We start from the raw sequence: 16,313 nt of genomic DNA, 5'->3' as shown, positions 1-16,313 counted from the left end.
GAAGTGCTTCGTTTTCTCCCTTGTGCGCAGGTTTTCATACCCACTGCAGTGTTTTCCTGACTGTGAAAGAGGCCCACTTTCTCTGGTGGTCAGCCAGCCCCCCTCCCCCGCCCCCGCATCTCTGTTTCTGTGCATCCTGAACTGTGGGCCTCTCCAGTCTATTTCTCCAGCCTTTAGGAGTTAAGAACAAGGTCACCGACTCCTGAGAGGTAAAAATTTATTGATTTCTATGACATCAGCATGTTATGACACGGTCACACCTGCTCATACAGCTGACTCCTCGGACCAAAAGAGGATTTGGTTTTTCCTTTTAAAAATACATTTTTCACCAGCAAGAAACATTTTTCTAAAACAAACATTTTCATATTAAGTGGGAATTAAAAACAATGGCTTTCCCCCACCTTGTGGGGTGTAGGGCTGGTCAGCAACAGATCTCAGAGAGCCCCGAATCTGCTGTTCTCCACATAAAGTACTTCATAGGGGAAATAAAATCGCAGCCTCCCCCTACCAGCAGCCTAAATCCAGCCAGGAAAAGAAGAGGTAGACTGAATACTAACTACTTAACTTATTTGGTAGGATTGTGTGAGATATTTTAATACATTAAAAGTTCTCAACGGGGTCAAACATATTTTACAAACAAGTAATTAAACCATCAATGTTTTGTCCTGCATTTACTCAGCTCTGAGCGGCGAAGCGTGCTGGCCATGTGCTGGCCACAGTGCGCCCTGAAAGGCTACCTGCCGTCAGCCTCCCCATGGCCATATCCGTGCTTTTCCCACACTTCACAACCTGCAAGGAGCAATGAGTAAATCAATTCTGAGAATTGTATCCAATGCTAATAATGAGTCAAATCAAAACACAGAAAGACGACAGTATTGTGGTGAAGGTAGCTCTGACTTTCTGACTTGCCTCCAAGAGGTGATCAATTGTTTACTGGTTTTGGTTTTTTGAGACAAGGTTTCTCTGTGTAGCCCTGGCTGTCCTGGAACTAACTCATGCTGTAGACCAGGCTGGCCTCAAACTCAGAGATCTGCCTGCTCTGCTTTCTGAGTGCCGGCATTAAAGGTGTGCACCATCGCCTGGCTTCTTATCATTTAATTTTAGGGTTTTAATATAATTAAAAATGAATTATCTAAACTAATTAATGTTGAAGCTAAAAGGAGGCTCTGTACAAGGGTAAGAGTCTAGTAATAAGTCAAACACTAGATTGATTAACAGTCTATGTGGAGATGGTTAGGATATCAGGACATAACGCTATCAATCAAATCATGGTTGATACTCAGTCACAGGTTGGCTCTGAGGGTTCAGCAATGACAATTATAATGTAAAAACCAATTATATTTTATTATTTGCTAATTGCATTAAATGTTATAAGCAAAATTTATTACATATGTATGTGCACTTACATACATAATTTTCTCCAAGAGAGAGGACTGCTAAACATTTACCATCACGCAACAAATGAGAAGACTTGAGGAAGGGCAAATCTTTTAAGTCCTGGAAGGAAGCAGATAGTTTTCTCACCAGCCACTGAATGCTGAGCTCCAGGCATGAGCGCCAGCGGTTCACACTGTGAAGCTCCGGGACAGCACAGATACCCATCCCCACTATTAAGAATTAAAAGCATTGTTTTGGAAAAAAAAGAATCAACTTTATTTTCTCTACATTAAAAAAAATAGAACCAGCTATTAATTTTTGCTGAGAAAATGCTTCTTTTGGTATTCACAATATCTAAGTTTCTGAAAAGGTAATCTGGTAAAATCATCCCTAATGCATTCAGAAACCAGATCCACATGTGACCAGCCCTTTACAGAAGTAAATTGCAGTTGCCACAGCCTTTACATTCTTAAAACACACTGTGACATGCGGATCACAAAGGAAGTTCAACAAGCTGAAGTAAACATTACAGCATTATGAAAACAAAAATGCGTCTGTAGAAAATAAATACAACTTTGTAATAATTGCAAAGGAAGTGAAAGCACTTAATAAAAACAATGGCAGTTGAATGTATAACTGTCTCATTACCCAATCAAAAGATGTTACTGTAAAATGCATAGACTCCTTACATGTAAAGAATTTGTGCACCACAGTCGTGTTCAACAGTTTTACACAATAAAAATAAAGTCATTCAAAGCATCTGCATACTTTGCAACTATAATATACATACTTTTTTTTTTTGCTCTTTAGACTGTTTTAAAAAAATATTAAATGTAAAAATTCCTCAGATGGCATTTCTGCAGATAGCCCAAGACTGCACCTTATGTGACTATGCCATTCCTCCCCAACAGTTGGGAACCTGCAGCTTCTTCTCAGAGCCCACTGGGTAACTACTGGGGGCTGGTACAAAATGACTGCCACACAGCACCAACCACTGACTGCTTCAGAAATTTCCAACTTAGGTGGTTTTGGTCCCATCACGACATGAACTAGCACACCTGTAACTCAGAGCTCCTCTGACTCTCCTGCCTGCAGCTGGAAGGCTCACAGCACTCGTAGGGCAAAAATCCCATAGAAGACACCATTATCTTCCACCCTGTGTGGGACAGAGCTGAATACACTTTCTGTAATGGTAACTCTGGAGCAAAATTCTCTGTTCACTGTTGTGCAGTGACTTCAAAGCAAAGGATGAAAAACCACAAAACATTAGTTAACTCCTCCTGTTCAGTAATGCAAACAAACATGAATGGGACACAGAAGACTCCTGTGGTCAAAGACTACTTTCTGTGACTACAACCGGGACCAAGTTGATAAGAGTCTTCAGTGTTCACCGATTGCCAAAACACATCACTAAGACAAATTAATAAGAAGGGAGCCACACACATGGCCATGAATGAGGTGGCATTTCCAACACTGATCCAGACAACCACATCAGAGGCCGCCATGGGTGGGACAATTTCAGCTGCACCAACTCTGTCTTGTTCAGAGATGCCTGTCCAGCCCACGGGTCATATATGCTGGCTTTGGTGCTTTCTCTTCCTGCTGGTTGTCTGAAATTCCTAAAAAAATTATTTTTTGGCTTCCTATGACTTAATACTGAATTAACTACCCTGTAATTGACTACTTATTCAGCAATCCCAAGTTCTCTGCTATAGGAATTTAAGAGCTGTAATACCAAACACTAATACATGACAGATCTGAATCCACAGCTATCACTTTACACTTTACTAAATTCTCATCTAACTAGTTCATCTATTCAAGCTTCATCCCATTCTGGCTTTTCTTTGCTTCCACTGCTTATGGGCTGCTCAGTCACACATGTATTTCTGAAACTGGGCGAGGTGAGCTGTTGCTCGGTCTTGTCTGTGGTCCAAGGACTCTAGCAGCGAGTTGCCCAGCCCGTCTGCAGGCAGTCCAGCTGGAGGCAAAGAGCCGCAGCCCTAAAGGGTGCCTGTGAAAACTGGTGTGGCTTTACTCACTTTTCCCCCTATCTTGAGACATTAACTTCCTTTCTTCACACACAGTACAAATGGGAAATTTATTCTGTTCTCTACAGTGGCATACTGCAGTTTCCCCGACTGTTAGGAAGAATACCTGTTCTTCACATTTCCTAATTTGCTCATGCAGGTGGACTCCAGTTCCTGGTAAGGAACTACTATCATTACTCTCAAACACAGAAGAAATACTCTTTGCACACAGAAGACACGCTGAATGAACTGAAGATGTGTAGGACAGATCAAATGCATATCTATTTGTAGCTCAGGTATATTATCAAAAGTTACACAAATCTATCATTTGTCACTCTAGAGACTGTGAAAATCAAACTGCATCTGAAAGTGATGCCGCTTAGGGAGCGGGTTCCCCATGTACAGTATGATCAAAGATCATGTCCTCTGGAGCACAGCAGTGGTAGCAGGGGGCCAGAGCCACAATTCTGTCTGCACATATGGATGGATATACAGACTCATCTAGGAGCTGCCCACTGCAGTCTGCGGCTTACTTTGCACTGAGGAAATAGGCTGCTAGCTAGTGAACAACTTCCCCCCAGATGGCCGGCTGATGCCTCCATTCGATTCACCCAGCCTTTCCTGGGCCTCAGATAGAAGCACTGAGCAGCCTCTCTCTGGCTGCCCATCATTTCCAGGTGAAGCAGCTTTCTCCACCTACTCACTGTCACTGTAGACAGAGCAAACAGCTCTGTCTGAGAACAGCTGCTCCCGCACAGCAGTGGTGTGGTCTGGTGGGGTGAGGTACACCAGCTAACACGTCATTCCCTCCCACATGTGCTCTGGGTCTGCTGAAGATGAGGTGCTATGGGCTTTTATCTGCTGTTGTTCAGCCTTTCCCGTAAAAGTGGGGAAATTTGCACATTTTCCTCTTTTTATTTTTTTTTTTTTTGGTTTATTTGAAAAACAGAAAACATTAGTCTTTACTTTTGTTTTACAGCCTATTTCTCAGAATTGTTATTTGTGCTGTTAGCCAATAGGGGAATCTACAGTGTTCATGCCACTCCAGCTGCCTTATTCCGGTTTAAACATTTTATTATCCTAAACCAAACCCTCTGCCTCAATACCGAGGCAGTGTCTGTACTTTTTGCAAAGCCTGGTTCTCCTGTGAGGTAAATCACAAGAACACAATGACAGAAACTTGCCTGACTCTGCCCTCTTCAAAAACAACTGCAAGAGACTGGGAGGTGTCCTGAGCTGCTGTCTCCTGGTCCTGCTACCCTGAGAAGAGCAGCCGCTTGACATAATGACAGAACACACTGATGTCTGCACAGATTCTGGGGCACCTGGAGGCCCTGTCAATACTGCAAGCCAATGTCTGCTTCTGTTTTATTTCCTAATAGGCTAGTCTACTTCCCTTAAACTGGTCATTTAAATGTTTGCATTAATTTGCTTTAACTGCCCTCAAATACATTTGGTGCTACTATGTTAAAGTTGGGGGAGGGGAGTGGGGTCGGGGAGGTGCATCATGGGCAAGCACGTAGACAGGACAGTCTCCTGAGAGCCTGCTCACGACGAGGCTTCCTTTTGTTTCCGGCTATGTTACTACCCTTTGTTATATTTGCATCTGATAAAAGTGCATTTTGTAAACTACAATTATCACTCGATGACGTGCCTTCTATACCGAAGAGAAAGTGGTGCTCCCCTTCCCTGACAGGGGAGAACATCAGCACATGTTAGCATGGTGCTGGATGAGCTAGCCTTCCCAGGATACAGTGGTTCCGTGAACAGTGGACACTGCTCCTCAGCCAGGATTGAGGACTGCAGCTTGTTAGAGAAGGCGACTAGTCCTCAGCATGACGGGTGGACACATTAACACTGTGAAGCTCCGCCCTAAGAGAGAGGAGCCCAGCTTCTGAACAGGGGCATGACCAAGGGCATCTGGTGGCAACAGTTTCTTTCCAAGTCTTCTAGGACGATTTTATGATTTCCTCTTCTCCCAGTGTGATGCTTGCATAAACATATGGCAGAGTGTATCTCCTTAAAACATGAAAAGTTCTTAAATACATTAGCACTCATTGTATTACTGCTCCTCATTGTAGTAGAGTTTTAAAATATCCCAAAGGGGGATAAACATTAATCCATCCATTTGAATTTCCTTTGCTTTTTATATATTTTGATTTGTATATTTAGATTTGCACATGTAAAATAAAGCACATGTATGAAGTCTGAACTCCTCCTACGTGGCAAGTCCAAATCATTTCCTAAAATAGGCAATGGTAAAAATACTGAATGACGTGGTACCACAGATAGCCTGACAAAAATGCAAAGCACTGAATGAGGAATATCCACGTGTTGCTGAGGGTCATCTCCCTGGAAACAGCTTCCTTCTGGCCCTGGGGAGGAGGAAAGGCTCCTGGAAGACAAGACAGAAGGTCACGTGATTCCCGGCAGTACAGATCTCCTGAATGAAAGCTGAGCATTCACCCACACTTAGGCTCACTTTGCAGAGTATCCTCTGAGACACAGTTTTAACAACCTAGGCTTCGCCCAGCACTCTTCCACCCACTGGGTGGATGACGCAGTCAGCAGCATCCTCCGGCCTTGGCTCCCTGCCGTCCACTCTCCAGTGTCTGTCTGCTTTCCTTCTGTAGGCTTGCCTACTGTCCACCTCCCCTGGAGTCCGGTCTGTGAGAACTGGCACTCAGCTTGCCCTGCTCCTTACTGAATAGCTACATTTCCTCAGTGGTCAGACACAGGATCTATAAAATTGATATCTAATAATTTCTGAAACAGCACTCTTTTTTTTGCCACAAAAGTGGTTATATAACACTTATATTCTCAAAATACAGTAATGCTTAAAAATATGTCTTTGTAATAATATTAGAAAGAAAATACAAAGAAAACATATGTAATTTGTTTTTTTCTGGAAAGGAAAGCTGGATGGCTTTGGTACAGTCACCGAGATCCTCTGCCACTCTTGCTCCCCAGTCTTCGTCCTTGCTGCTAATCCTCAGGGTAAGCCAGCTCATAAAGGGATTTGCTGCTCACAAGCAATTCACAAAGGCATTTTCCAGTCTCAAGGGCTGGGATGCAAGTGGCTTTTTAAAAGAGGCTCACCATTGTTCCTACAACTTAGGCAATATCAGGAGGCAAGAGACTTAGGGTGGGAAGGTAAGGCCTCTTCGCTGGTCACCTGAATTGCCTGCTCAGCCTTGAATTAACCCTGCCCTGCACTGTACCCCATCTCTTGTTTTTGGGAACACAGCAGCTTGTGAAAGCACGTTGGCTGCTCTGCTAACCAACACTAATTTTCTTCTTTCCAACTTCCTTCCTTCTTCCTTCTTTCCTGTCTTTTCCTTATACTTTTTGTTGTGTGTTTGGTGCTGGGGACTCAATCTAGAGCCACACACATACCGGGCAAGTACCCTATCACTGAGTCACACTTCCAGTCCGAGTTTTAGTTGTTATTCAGAGACAGGGTCTCAGGAAGTTACCAAAGAAGGCTTTGAACTCAGGATACTCCTGCCTCAATCTCCCAGGCCTGTGCTACCAGAACCAAATTCACTGTAGTTCTTATAGAATCTATAGAGTATTGAGAATATAGAAGAGATAAGAATAGATTCTTTTCCCTCCCAAGGGCAAATAACTGACTTTGTGCCCTTGAAAACAATAAACTACACCCTTTCTTGTAAGAAAAGCTGTAGCCCTAACGCTTCTGCTTCCTGTGAGAGAAGGACCATCTGCTGAGCCACTTTCTGCTCTGACTGACTGTGAACTAAAACCACACATAAAATAAAAGTCTCCTTCAAAGGGAAGGAAAAGCATGCAAAAACAGATTCCAGTGACCTCAAGTACAAGGTCAGCGCATGTCCTGCAGCTGTCTGTGCTCCTCAGTGTTGGAGTCACATGGCTGTGTGGCACACTCATCACTCTGTACACGGGCCGATGTAGGAAGAAACTACATACATCAACACAAAGCTTTCTTTCTATTGATTCTAAGCTGAAATTCTTACATACGGAATGACTTTTATGTCTAATCTTTTTTTAAAAAAATATTTATTTATTATGTATACCATATTCTGTCTAATCTAAACAACTGAAAGGGGGCTGGAGAGACAGCTCAGAGGAAAAGAGCATCTGTTGCTCCTCAGAGGACCTAAGTTCTGTTCCCAGCACCCACATCACGTGGCTCACCTATCTGTAGCTCTAGCTCTAGCTCCAGAGGTTCTGAAGCCTCTGGCCTCCTCTGGCACCTGACCTTATGTGCGCACACACACACACACACACACACACACACACCTACACATAGTTAGAATAATAGCTGGGAAATGCTTATCTCCTCTAAAGCACATGTCTAGCAGAAAAACGCACCTGTTCTGTAGAAATGGGACAAGAGGTCCTCCTTCTCAATAAACCGCTGATACAGCCACCTGGCGAGATCATCCGTCTCCAAGGGCACATCTTTAATTGGAAAAATCCTATTAAGATTTAGAAAAATAAAAAGAACTACTTTAATTCAGAACTGAAAACTACTCAAGAACCCTAAACTTACCTTTATTAATGAATCACAAAGACACACAGGCACGAATGCACTCACGCACACACAAAGATTTAAACACTAACCAAAGAAAGTACCTTAGCAATGCTGCTTTATAAGAAAGTGAGAACCAGAAAAAAATCTGCCCAAATTGATTGATTTTCACTAAGCATATCAGAATACTGGCTTTCTGAACAGGGAAATTTTTTTTAAATTTATTTATTTGTTTGTTTGTTTGCTTGCTTTATGTGTATGAGTGTTCACAGGTCTGTGTACCATGTGAGTGCCTAGTGCCTAGAGAGGTCAAAAGAGGGCACTGGGTCCCCTGGAACTGGAATTATGACAGGTGTAAGTACCATGTGAGTGCTGGGTATCAAACCTGGGTCCTCTGTAAGAACAAGTGTTCTTAACTGATGAACAACTCTCCAGCCTCCTCAGTTTTTAATACTGAGGATCAGACCCAAGGCCTTGAATATGCTCTACTGCTCCGCCATATCCTCAGCCCTGAACAAAGGGATTTTTGTTTCTTTGTATGCTTGTTCAGACTTTAGAGATAGGGTTTCTCTGTGTAGCCCTGGCTGTTCCAGAACTAGTTTTGTAGACCAGGCTGGCCTTGAACTCACAGAGATCCACCTGCCTCTGCCTCCCGAGTGCTGGAATTAAAAGCCTGACTGACTGACCAAAGAGATTTTTAAATAAGAAAACAGCAGCCCAGAAGACTCTTAGTTATCTAAGCAGGGAGGCTCTTGCCTATAATCCCAGCACTCCAGAAACTGAGGCAGCCTAGGTAAGACAACAGAACAGTGCAGGGTAAAACTCTTTATAACCATAACCAGCAGCCTACCACTTAGCATGGACATGGTCAGCAGTGCTTCCCAACTAGCCACATTAGCTCTTGGGATCCATCCATGAGTCCTCTTAGTATTTACAATCTTGTGCTTTCATTTTAGCATTTATCTTAACAAAAATATTCGGAATAATGACAATCATAACTGAGTAATATATAATTCTGGTGTCCACATTACAATCAATGCGATACCATTTTACTACTGCAAAAGTAGAAGTCAGGAGAACAGAGCATATGTCACATAAAAGTATACTTAAAGTCCAAGATTTAGCTGTGAGCTTCCCTTTTTATAATGGCAGAGTGATTCACAGAGGTCAGTTCTGAACAAATGTAGTCAGCTGATGCCTGCCTTCACGCTGTTCCTTCAGGCATGGTATGGGGTGATGGGGGACCTTGGTCTAGTGATACAAATTTAAGTCCGATTTGTTAAACTGTGGATATGTATTTCTCCTCTTGTTTAAGGTATTATGTTCATATAGTTCATTTTAAAATGTAAAGTTAAAAATTAAAGATTGAGATAAGTTACCTATTATAGTCAAACTTGTAGTCATGTTAGTTAAGGATTCTAGAGATAAAGAAATATATTTCCCCTAGATAGATAATCTTCAACACTTCAAAGACCTTTAAAATTTTTTAAAAACTCAGACATTTCATGACAATAAGACATATCTCCTGGCAGCACCAATCTACTTCAAGATGATGATAGGCATCGAAGAGGCTCCTTATGGACTTTGTTAGCCATTTGAGCAAAAAAACTGCTCTTGCCTGGACTGCTTGATGGTATGCTGTATAAACTGGACATGCAGGACCCACAGACTTGCCTAAAGAAGGTGTGACAATCCTTTAGGGTTCATGCGTCACAAAAGACAAAAACAAACCTGCCAGACATTTTGCAGGACACAAAAGAAAGCAACTGATGAACTTTGCCATTATAAAGCAAAAAATCTTCACATTCCTTGCTTCATGGAAAAGTCTTCCAGATACTATGAGTCTGTAGGCTGAAGATGGATGCCCCAGTGTTACAAAAAAACTTCGAATGACTGTCCAGGCAGCAAGATGTCTCTGCCAATTCTAGAATTTTAAAAGTTGCTTACAATGAACTTCCTGTTTACTTAGGTAATGTTATATCCTTCTGGAATCTCTAAAGGGTTAAAGACAGATAGTTATAGTTTTCCTTAGTTATGATAAAGGATAAATTAGATATAAAACTTTCCGAATACAAATAGACTAAATAGTGTAAATGTAATTCTCGCTTGATATGTTTTGTTATATGTAATTTTACTATGTTAAAGTTAAAATCATCTTTTTTACTTAGAAAAGGGGAGATGATGTGGGGTGTCCTTCTGTATATGTGTTGCTTTTATTGGTTAATAAAGAAGTTGCTAGGGCCTATGGCAGGGCAGAATAAAGCCAAGTGGGGAATCTAAATAGAAATATATATATAGAGAGAGTAGGTGGAGTCAAAGAGATGCCATGTAGTTGCTGAAGGAGACAGATGCTGGACCCTCACCAGTAAGCCACAGCCTCATGCTGATACACAGAATAATAGAAATCTGTTAATTTGGGCTGGAGAGATGGCTCAGTGGTTAAGAGCATTGACTGCTCTTCCAGAGGTCCTGAGTTCAATTCCCAGCAACCACATGGTGGCTCACAACCGCCCATAATGAGATCTGGTATAAATAAAAAAAAAAAAAAAAAAGAAATCTGTTCATTTAAGCTGTAAGAGTTAGTTAATAAGAAGCCTGAGCTGATAGGCCAGACAGTGTTGTAATTAATATAGTTTGTGTGATTATTTGGGTCAGTGGCCAGGAAATGAAACACAGCCTCTGCCTACAAATCAAAGTCATCGTATGGCCAAAGAGCGTCTTCCTGCTCTGTCACTTATCTTTCACAGAAGTACAAGAGCTTGGATTTCTGGGCCAGCTGGTAAGGATGAGACCAATATGTGAATAAGAGCAGCACTGATGCAGGAAACCTGAGCTGTGTGGTCAACCACATTGCAAAATTGCTCTATTTGGATGAGAGTTTTGTGAGCCAACTCTACCATTATTTGAAGATAATTCTGTTTGAACCTGGCTTTACTTAAGAGATACATTTGGCCTGATTTTTAGGTACAGGTGTTATTAATATTCATTGTCGACCTGACACAACATAGTCACCTGGGAAGAGGGAGCCTCAACTGAGGAACTACCTAGATCAGCCTAGCCTGTAGGCATGACTGTGAAGGATTGTCTCAATTGATGATGGATACTGTGGGGAGAAGGATACACATGGTGGGCAGCAGCATCCCTCAGGCAGTGAGACCTGGAATGTCTAAGAAAGTCAGCTGCCTGGGCTAAGAGTTTATCCCTTGGTTGGAGGCAATGCTGCATGGGAGAGGTTCCTGCCATGGGTCCTGCCCTGACTTCCCTCAAGAATGGAATATGACCTCTTCAAATGCTTTATCACAGCAACAGAAGGGAAATTAGTAATTTTAATATCATGAAAACTAACAACCAGAGTAAAGAAGCAGACTGTTCTTGAGAGCTGGCATCTGGTCTGCCCTCCTGCTGTGTTCTAGCCATGAGAATATCCAGGCAGCTCTGGGTACACCAATATCTTATTTCAACTTTCCAATTCCATTTCCTACAACTTCCCTTCGAGTTCTGTTAAGGGTTATTTAATGTGGGCTCTGTGTGCTCTATTTCAGTCACTATTACTCAGCATGCCCACTCCCACTCTTCCATCTCTCCCTATCTAAACTACCCACTGTCCTTAAGATCCAGACAAATTAATTACGAAGTGTCTTCTGTTCTAAGATGGCCACACGTCCAGTGATTATCACAAAATAAGTATTCCTTGGAAAAGAGATTAAAAAAACTGTTGACTCACACCAGCTAACACTGCGGTATGTACTATATAAGATCAACTTAATTTTTGTTAATTTAAACCAGGTCTAATTAACTTAAGGATGATTTAGCAGGAGCCATAAGGTCAAAGAAGATCTTAAGTGGTTTTATATCTGTATGTGAAGAAAGCAAACATTAAATATAAGACTGGATTAAACAGCAAGATTTGGGTTTAACAAATAAATTCTTGAGAGAGTAGTGTGTCTCTTGGGTTTTCTGTCACTTTAAATGGGGAGCAGCATGGAGGCAGTGTAGGTCTGAGACTTTATCCCACCATCTGCCCAGAGCTGCCTGGACATTCTCTTGACTCCAATACAGCCACAGCCAGAAGGCAGACCAAATACCCACTCTCAAGAGCAGTCTACTTCTTTACTGTGGTTGTTAGGTTACCATGGGATTAAAATATTAAAATGAGTAATCCTCTAATACGGCAAGGGATCAAATGCACTGAGTCCCAGTTCTCCCGAGACAAACAGTGCTTGGGAGCTCTCAGACCTATGGGATATAAGCTCCAATAGCGACCCAAATGGGAAACAAGAGCCTCATTTTAAAGCAATAAAAATTCTTATTATCAGTAACCTAGAATATTTCTAAGTAAAATGTATTTCCCCCTAACCCATGAAATCCTCTCTTAGAGTACTTAGAAATTATACTTTAAAAACACAATGCTTGGCTTAGCAGATGGCACTCTACATCCGAGTTAGTACATAAGAATTTTTAAGCCACGAAGACTGTAAAACATGAGCCAACAAATCATACAATTTGCTCCTTGTTCAGTTATGTAAAATACATGGAAGAAACTAACCTTGGAGAGAGGTCTGGAGATAAACAGCCCCTCCTCACTTTATGAAGCTAATTATTTAGCAGAGGGATGAGGAAAACAAGCCAGCCAAATGAACAAGCATTTCACTTTGAAGAGCGGTGGCTGAGTTTGTATGAGGGAATTGGCATTTGCTCATGGAAAAGGACATGGAAAGGCTACAGCCTGAGTACTGTCTACAAGAATAAGATTCAGAACTTTAAAAAATGTTTTGTCAGCGGTGGTGCTGCACACCTTTAATCCCAGCACTTAGGAGGCAGAGGCAGGTGGACCTCTTTGAGTTTGAGGCCAGCCTGGTCTACAGAGCGAGTTCCAGGACAGCCAGGGCTGTTACACAGAGAAACCTTTTCTCGAAAAAAGAAATGTTTTGCCTAAGTAACATAAGCTTAGTTTTCAAAAGTTAAAGCAATTATTCAGGCAGACAACAACAACAAATTCCCATCCCTTCCCTCCCCAGACCCTTGCTTTCGGATATAATCTATCCAACCGTTTCTTTCACAGTCACTTGGATATTATTTATAAGTCTGTGAAAACTGTCATTTCCAGATGACTCTGCTTCCCTTGAGGATAAGGACCTGGCCATCTAATTCCCGTTCCTCTTCTCCTCTATACCGTCTATGAGCACGCTTACTGGTTTACAGTCTATCTATTGTGTGTGTCTTTCTCCAACTGCGTTGTAACATAGAATACAGTGTGCAGTCTATCTATTGTGTGTGTCTTCCTCCAACTGTGTTGTAACATAGAGTACAGTGTGCAGTGCTAAGTTGAACTGACAATAATATGTCAGTGAAAAACTTGATGAGTGCTATATATAGACAGCTATCTTTTCTGATATTACAGTTTAGTTTTTCCTCAATTGCTGAGGGTAAGTTAAAATAAAAATTTAGACCAAAGTCCTGGGTAGCACATGGTGGCTCACAATCATCCATAACTCCAGCTCTAGAGCACCACCCTCTTCTGACTTCCATACGCTCCAGGCACACACATGGTACACATACATGCAGTCAAAACACTTAGATGCATAAAACACATCTTCATGTTTTGAAGACAGTATCTCATAACTGTTGTTTGCTTGTTTTTTATAGAGAAGTTCTCACTCATTAGCACAGGCTGGCCTAGAACTGACTATGTAGCGCAGACTAGTCTTGAATTCCTGGTCCTTCTGCCTCTATCTCCCAAGTGCTGAAATTATAGGCCCTGTGTTCATGCTGGCTCAGATTAAACAATAATCTTCAATGAGAGCTATGCTCAACCAATAATCAACTAAATATATGCCTTAAGGCTTTTTATATTTCAGGCATGATCTCTTCAATAATACTAAATTAAGCTCATAAGGTCCTCCTCTCCTTGAAGATTTATACACAGTCAAGGGTTGAAAGGGAGGCTGATGTGGGAGTCCCCTCTGTATGCTGTGATTACCATTAATGAATAAAGAAACTGCTTTGGACCTATAGCAGGGCAGAACTTAGTCAGGTGGGTAAAACTAAACTGAATGCTGGGAGAAAGAAGAGAGGAGAGAGAGAGAAGCCATGTAGCCCCAACAGAGACAGATGCCGGAACTTTAGCTGGTAGGTCATGACCTCGTGGTGATGCACAGATTAATGGAGATGGGTTAAATTAAAATGTAAGAGTTAGCCAATAAGAAGCTAGAGCTACCTTTCGGCCGCGGTAGCCATCTTTCAGTAACTCGCCAAAATGACAAACACAAAGGGAAAGAGGAGGGGCACTCTCTATATGTTTTCTAGGCCCTTTAGGAAACATGGAGTTGTTCCTTTGGCCACGTACATGCTAATCTACAAGAAGGGCAATATTGTAGACATCAAGGGAATGGGCACTGTTCAAAAAGGAATGCCCCATAAATGTTACCATGGGAAAACCGGAAGAGTCTACAATGTCACCCAGCATGTGGTGGGCATCATTGTAAACAAGCAAGTTAAGGGCAAGATTCTTGCCAAGAGAATTAATGTGTGGATTGAACACATCAAGCACTCGAAGAGCAGAGACATCTTCCTGAAGCCGGTGAAGGAGAACGACCAGAAGAAAAGGGAAGCCAAAGAGAAGGGCACCTGGGTTCAACAGAAGCGCCAGCCTGCTCCACCCAGAGAACCACACTTCGTGAGGACTAACAGGAAGGAGCCTGAACTGCTGGAGCCCATTCCCTATGAACTCATGGCCTGATGTACAAAAAGAAATAAAAGACCTGGACTGTAAAAAGAAGAAGAAGAAGAAGAGGAGGAGGAGGAGGAGGAGGAGGCGGCGGCGGCTGTGGCGGCAGCGGAGGCGGAGGCTGAGGCTGAGGCTAATGGGCCAAGCAGTGATTTATTTTTTTTAAATATTTATTTATTTATTAATTATGTATACAATATTCTGTCTGAATGCCTGAAGGCCAGAAGAGGGCGACAGACCTCTTTACTGATGGTTGTGAGCCACCATGTGGTTGCTGGGAATTGAACTCAGGACCTTTGGAAGAGCAGGCAATGCTCTTAACCACTGAGCCATCTCTCCAGCCCCCATCAAGCAGTGATTTAAATAACAGTTTCTGTGTGATTATTTCGGGGCTGAGCAGCCGGGAACCATCAACGGGAGGCAGAGACATTCTCCTCAGGACTGTAGCAACTGGTAAGGTGGCCCTGCTCCTACAAGTGAACCTTTACCCTATGTCCTCTAACTCATTAGGTGTTCAAACACACAAAGAACGAAATAGAAAGAGACATGAAAGCAGAAGAGGCAAAAGTTGGAAAGTGAGAGAACAAGAGAGGGTATCAGAAGGGGATATGACAAAAAGATATACATGTGCATGCAAATGTCACAATGAAACCCATTAGTATACATAGTTAATATGTGCTAACAACAAAAATACTGAATACTGCCAGGTATGCTGATGCACACCTTTAATTTAATTTTGGGACTAAGGAGCCAAAGGCAGGTGGGTCTCTGTGAGTTAGAAGCTAGCCTGGTCGACCAAGCGAGTTCTAGTCTAGCCAGGGACCCTGCTTCAAAGAACAAAGAAAAAAACTGAGTAGCAATAACACTTTCTTATTTGTTAGACTTTAGAGAGATTTAAAAGTGGAACCGCCTGGCATGGTGGTGCATGCCTTTAATCCCAGCATTCAAGGGGCAGAGATAGTTGGTTATCTGAGGTTATGGCCAGCCAGCTCTACAAAGCAAGTTCCAGTCCAGTCAGGGCCACACCGTGAGACTCTCAACCCTCCCCCATATGGAAAATACCTGATGTGTTTGGCTCCTATAAACTCAGAGGGAGTGGCAGCATTAGGAGGTGTGGCTTTGCTGGAGTGTGTCACTGGGGGTGGGCTGTGAGGCTTCCTATGCTCAGGATACCACCCACCGTCTCAGTCAACTTCTGACAGATACACCTCTGACCTTTTGCAGCACCTGTACTCATGTGCGTGCACACACACACACACACACACACACACACACACACACGCACGCACACACACACACAAATTTAAAAAATTTATAGATGCAATATACCTGAGTTATCAAGAACATTCAGGAATACAGTGAAGATTAGTGATTTTGGAAAAATTTCATTTCTATTAATATATGTCTATTTAGCCCCATGAGTCCATTTATCCTTGATGCTAACTCTTTACAGTACTGTCACTCAAAAGTGTCAGGCAACTCAATAAACACAGTGTCATGGGACACGGGTTTTACAAATATTTATCATCAGTGAAAATAACTACTTTAAATGAATTTTAAGATTCGACACAAGATTTTTAATTTCTTATAATTTTTATATAAATATATTTCCACTATCTGGCTAATATACAACACCCAAGTGCCCTGGGTAGCTCTGTAGACCCTGAGT

General features: G+C 42.2%; 2 protein-coding genes across 3 annotated transcripts in view; one reads left to right on the top strand and one right to left on the bottom strand.

Annotated features, from left to right (window-relative positions):
* Positions 1–200: 200 nt before the first annotated feature.
* Lpgat1 (lysophosphatidylglycerol acyltransferase 1) overlaps positions 201–16,313 on the bottom strand; it is a 55,711-nt gene continuing 39,598 nt past the window's right edge. For both annotated transcript variants that reach the window (XM_050148234.1, XM_050148235.1), the window contains 2 exons: positions 7,758–7,864; positions 201–5,799 (listed from right to left, as the gene is read on the bottom strand). In XM_050148234.1, coding sequence (XP_050004191.1) covers positions 5,648–5,799; positions 7,758–7,864 — 259 coding nt within the window. In that variant the 3' untranslated portion in view covers positions 201–5,647. The remainder of the gene's footprint in view (positions 5,800–7,757; positions 7,865–16,313) is intronic.
* LOC126505380 (60S ribosomal protein L21-like) lies at positions 7,875–16,306 on the top strand. Its single transcript, XM_050148236.1, has one exon. It carries the CDS (start codon positions 14,174–14,176, stop codon positions 14,654–14,656), a length of 483 nt encoding a protein of 160 aa, XP_050004193.1. The 5' UTR covers positions 7,875–14,173; the 3' UTR covers positions 14,657–16,306.

The sequence above is a fragment of the Alexandromys fortis genome, unplaced genomic scaffold (assembly GCF_014885135.2).
Source record: "Alexandromys fortis isolate MF-2015 unplaced genomic scaffold, M_Fortis_MF-2015_v1.1 scaffold_62, whole genome shotgun sequence".
Lineage (NCBI taxonomy): Eukaryota > Metazoa > Chordata > Mammalia > Rodentia > Cricetidae > Alexandromys > Alexandromys fortis.
The sequence above is the reverse complement of the archived record's forward strand: the minus strand, read 5'-3'. Positions and strand labels throughout refer to the sequence as shown.

Coding starts and splice junctions, on each gene's coding strand:
- LOC126505380 (XM_050148236.1), top strand. CDS start 14,174: ATGACAAACACAAAGGGAAAGAGGAGGGGCACTCTCTATATGTTTTCT.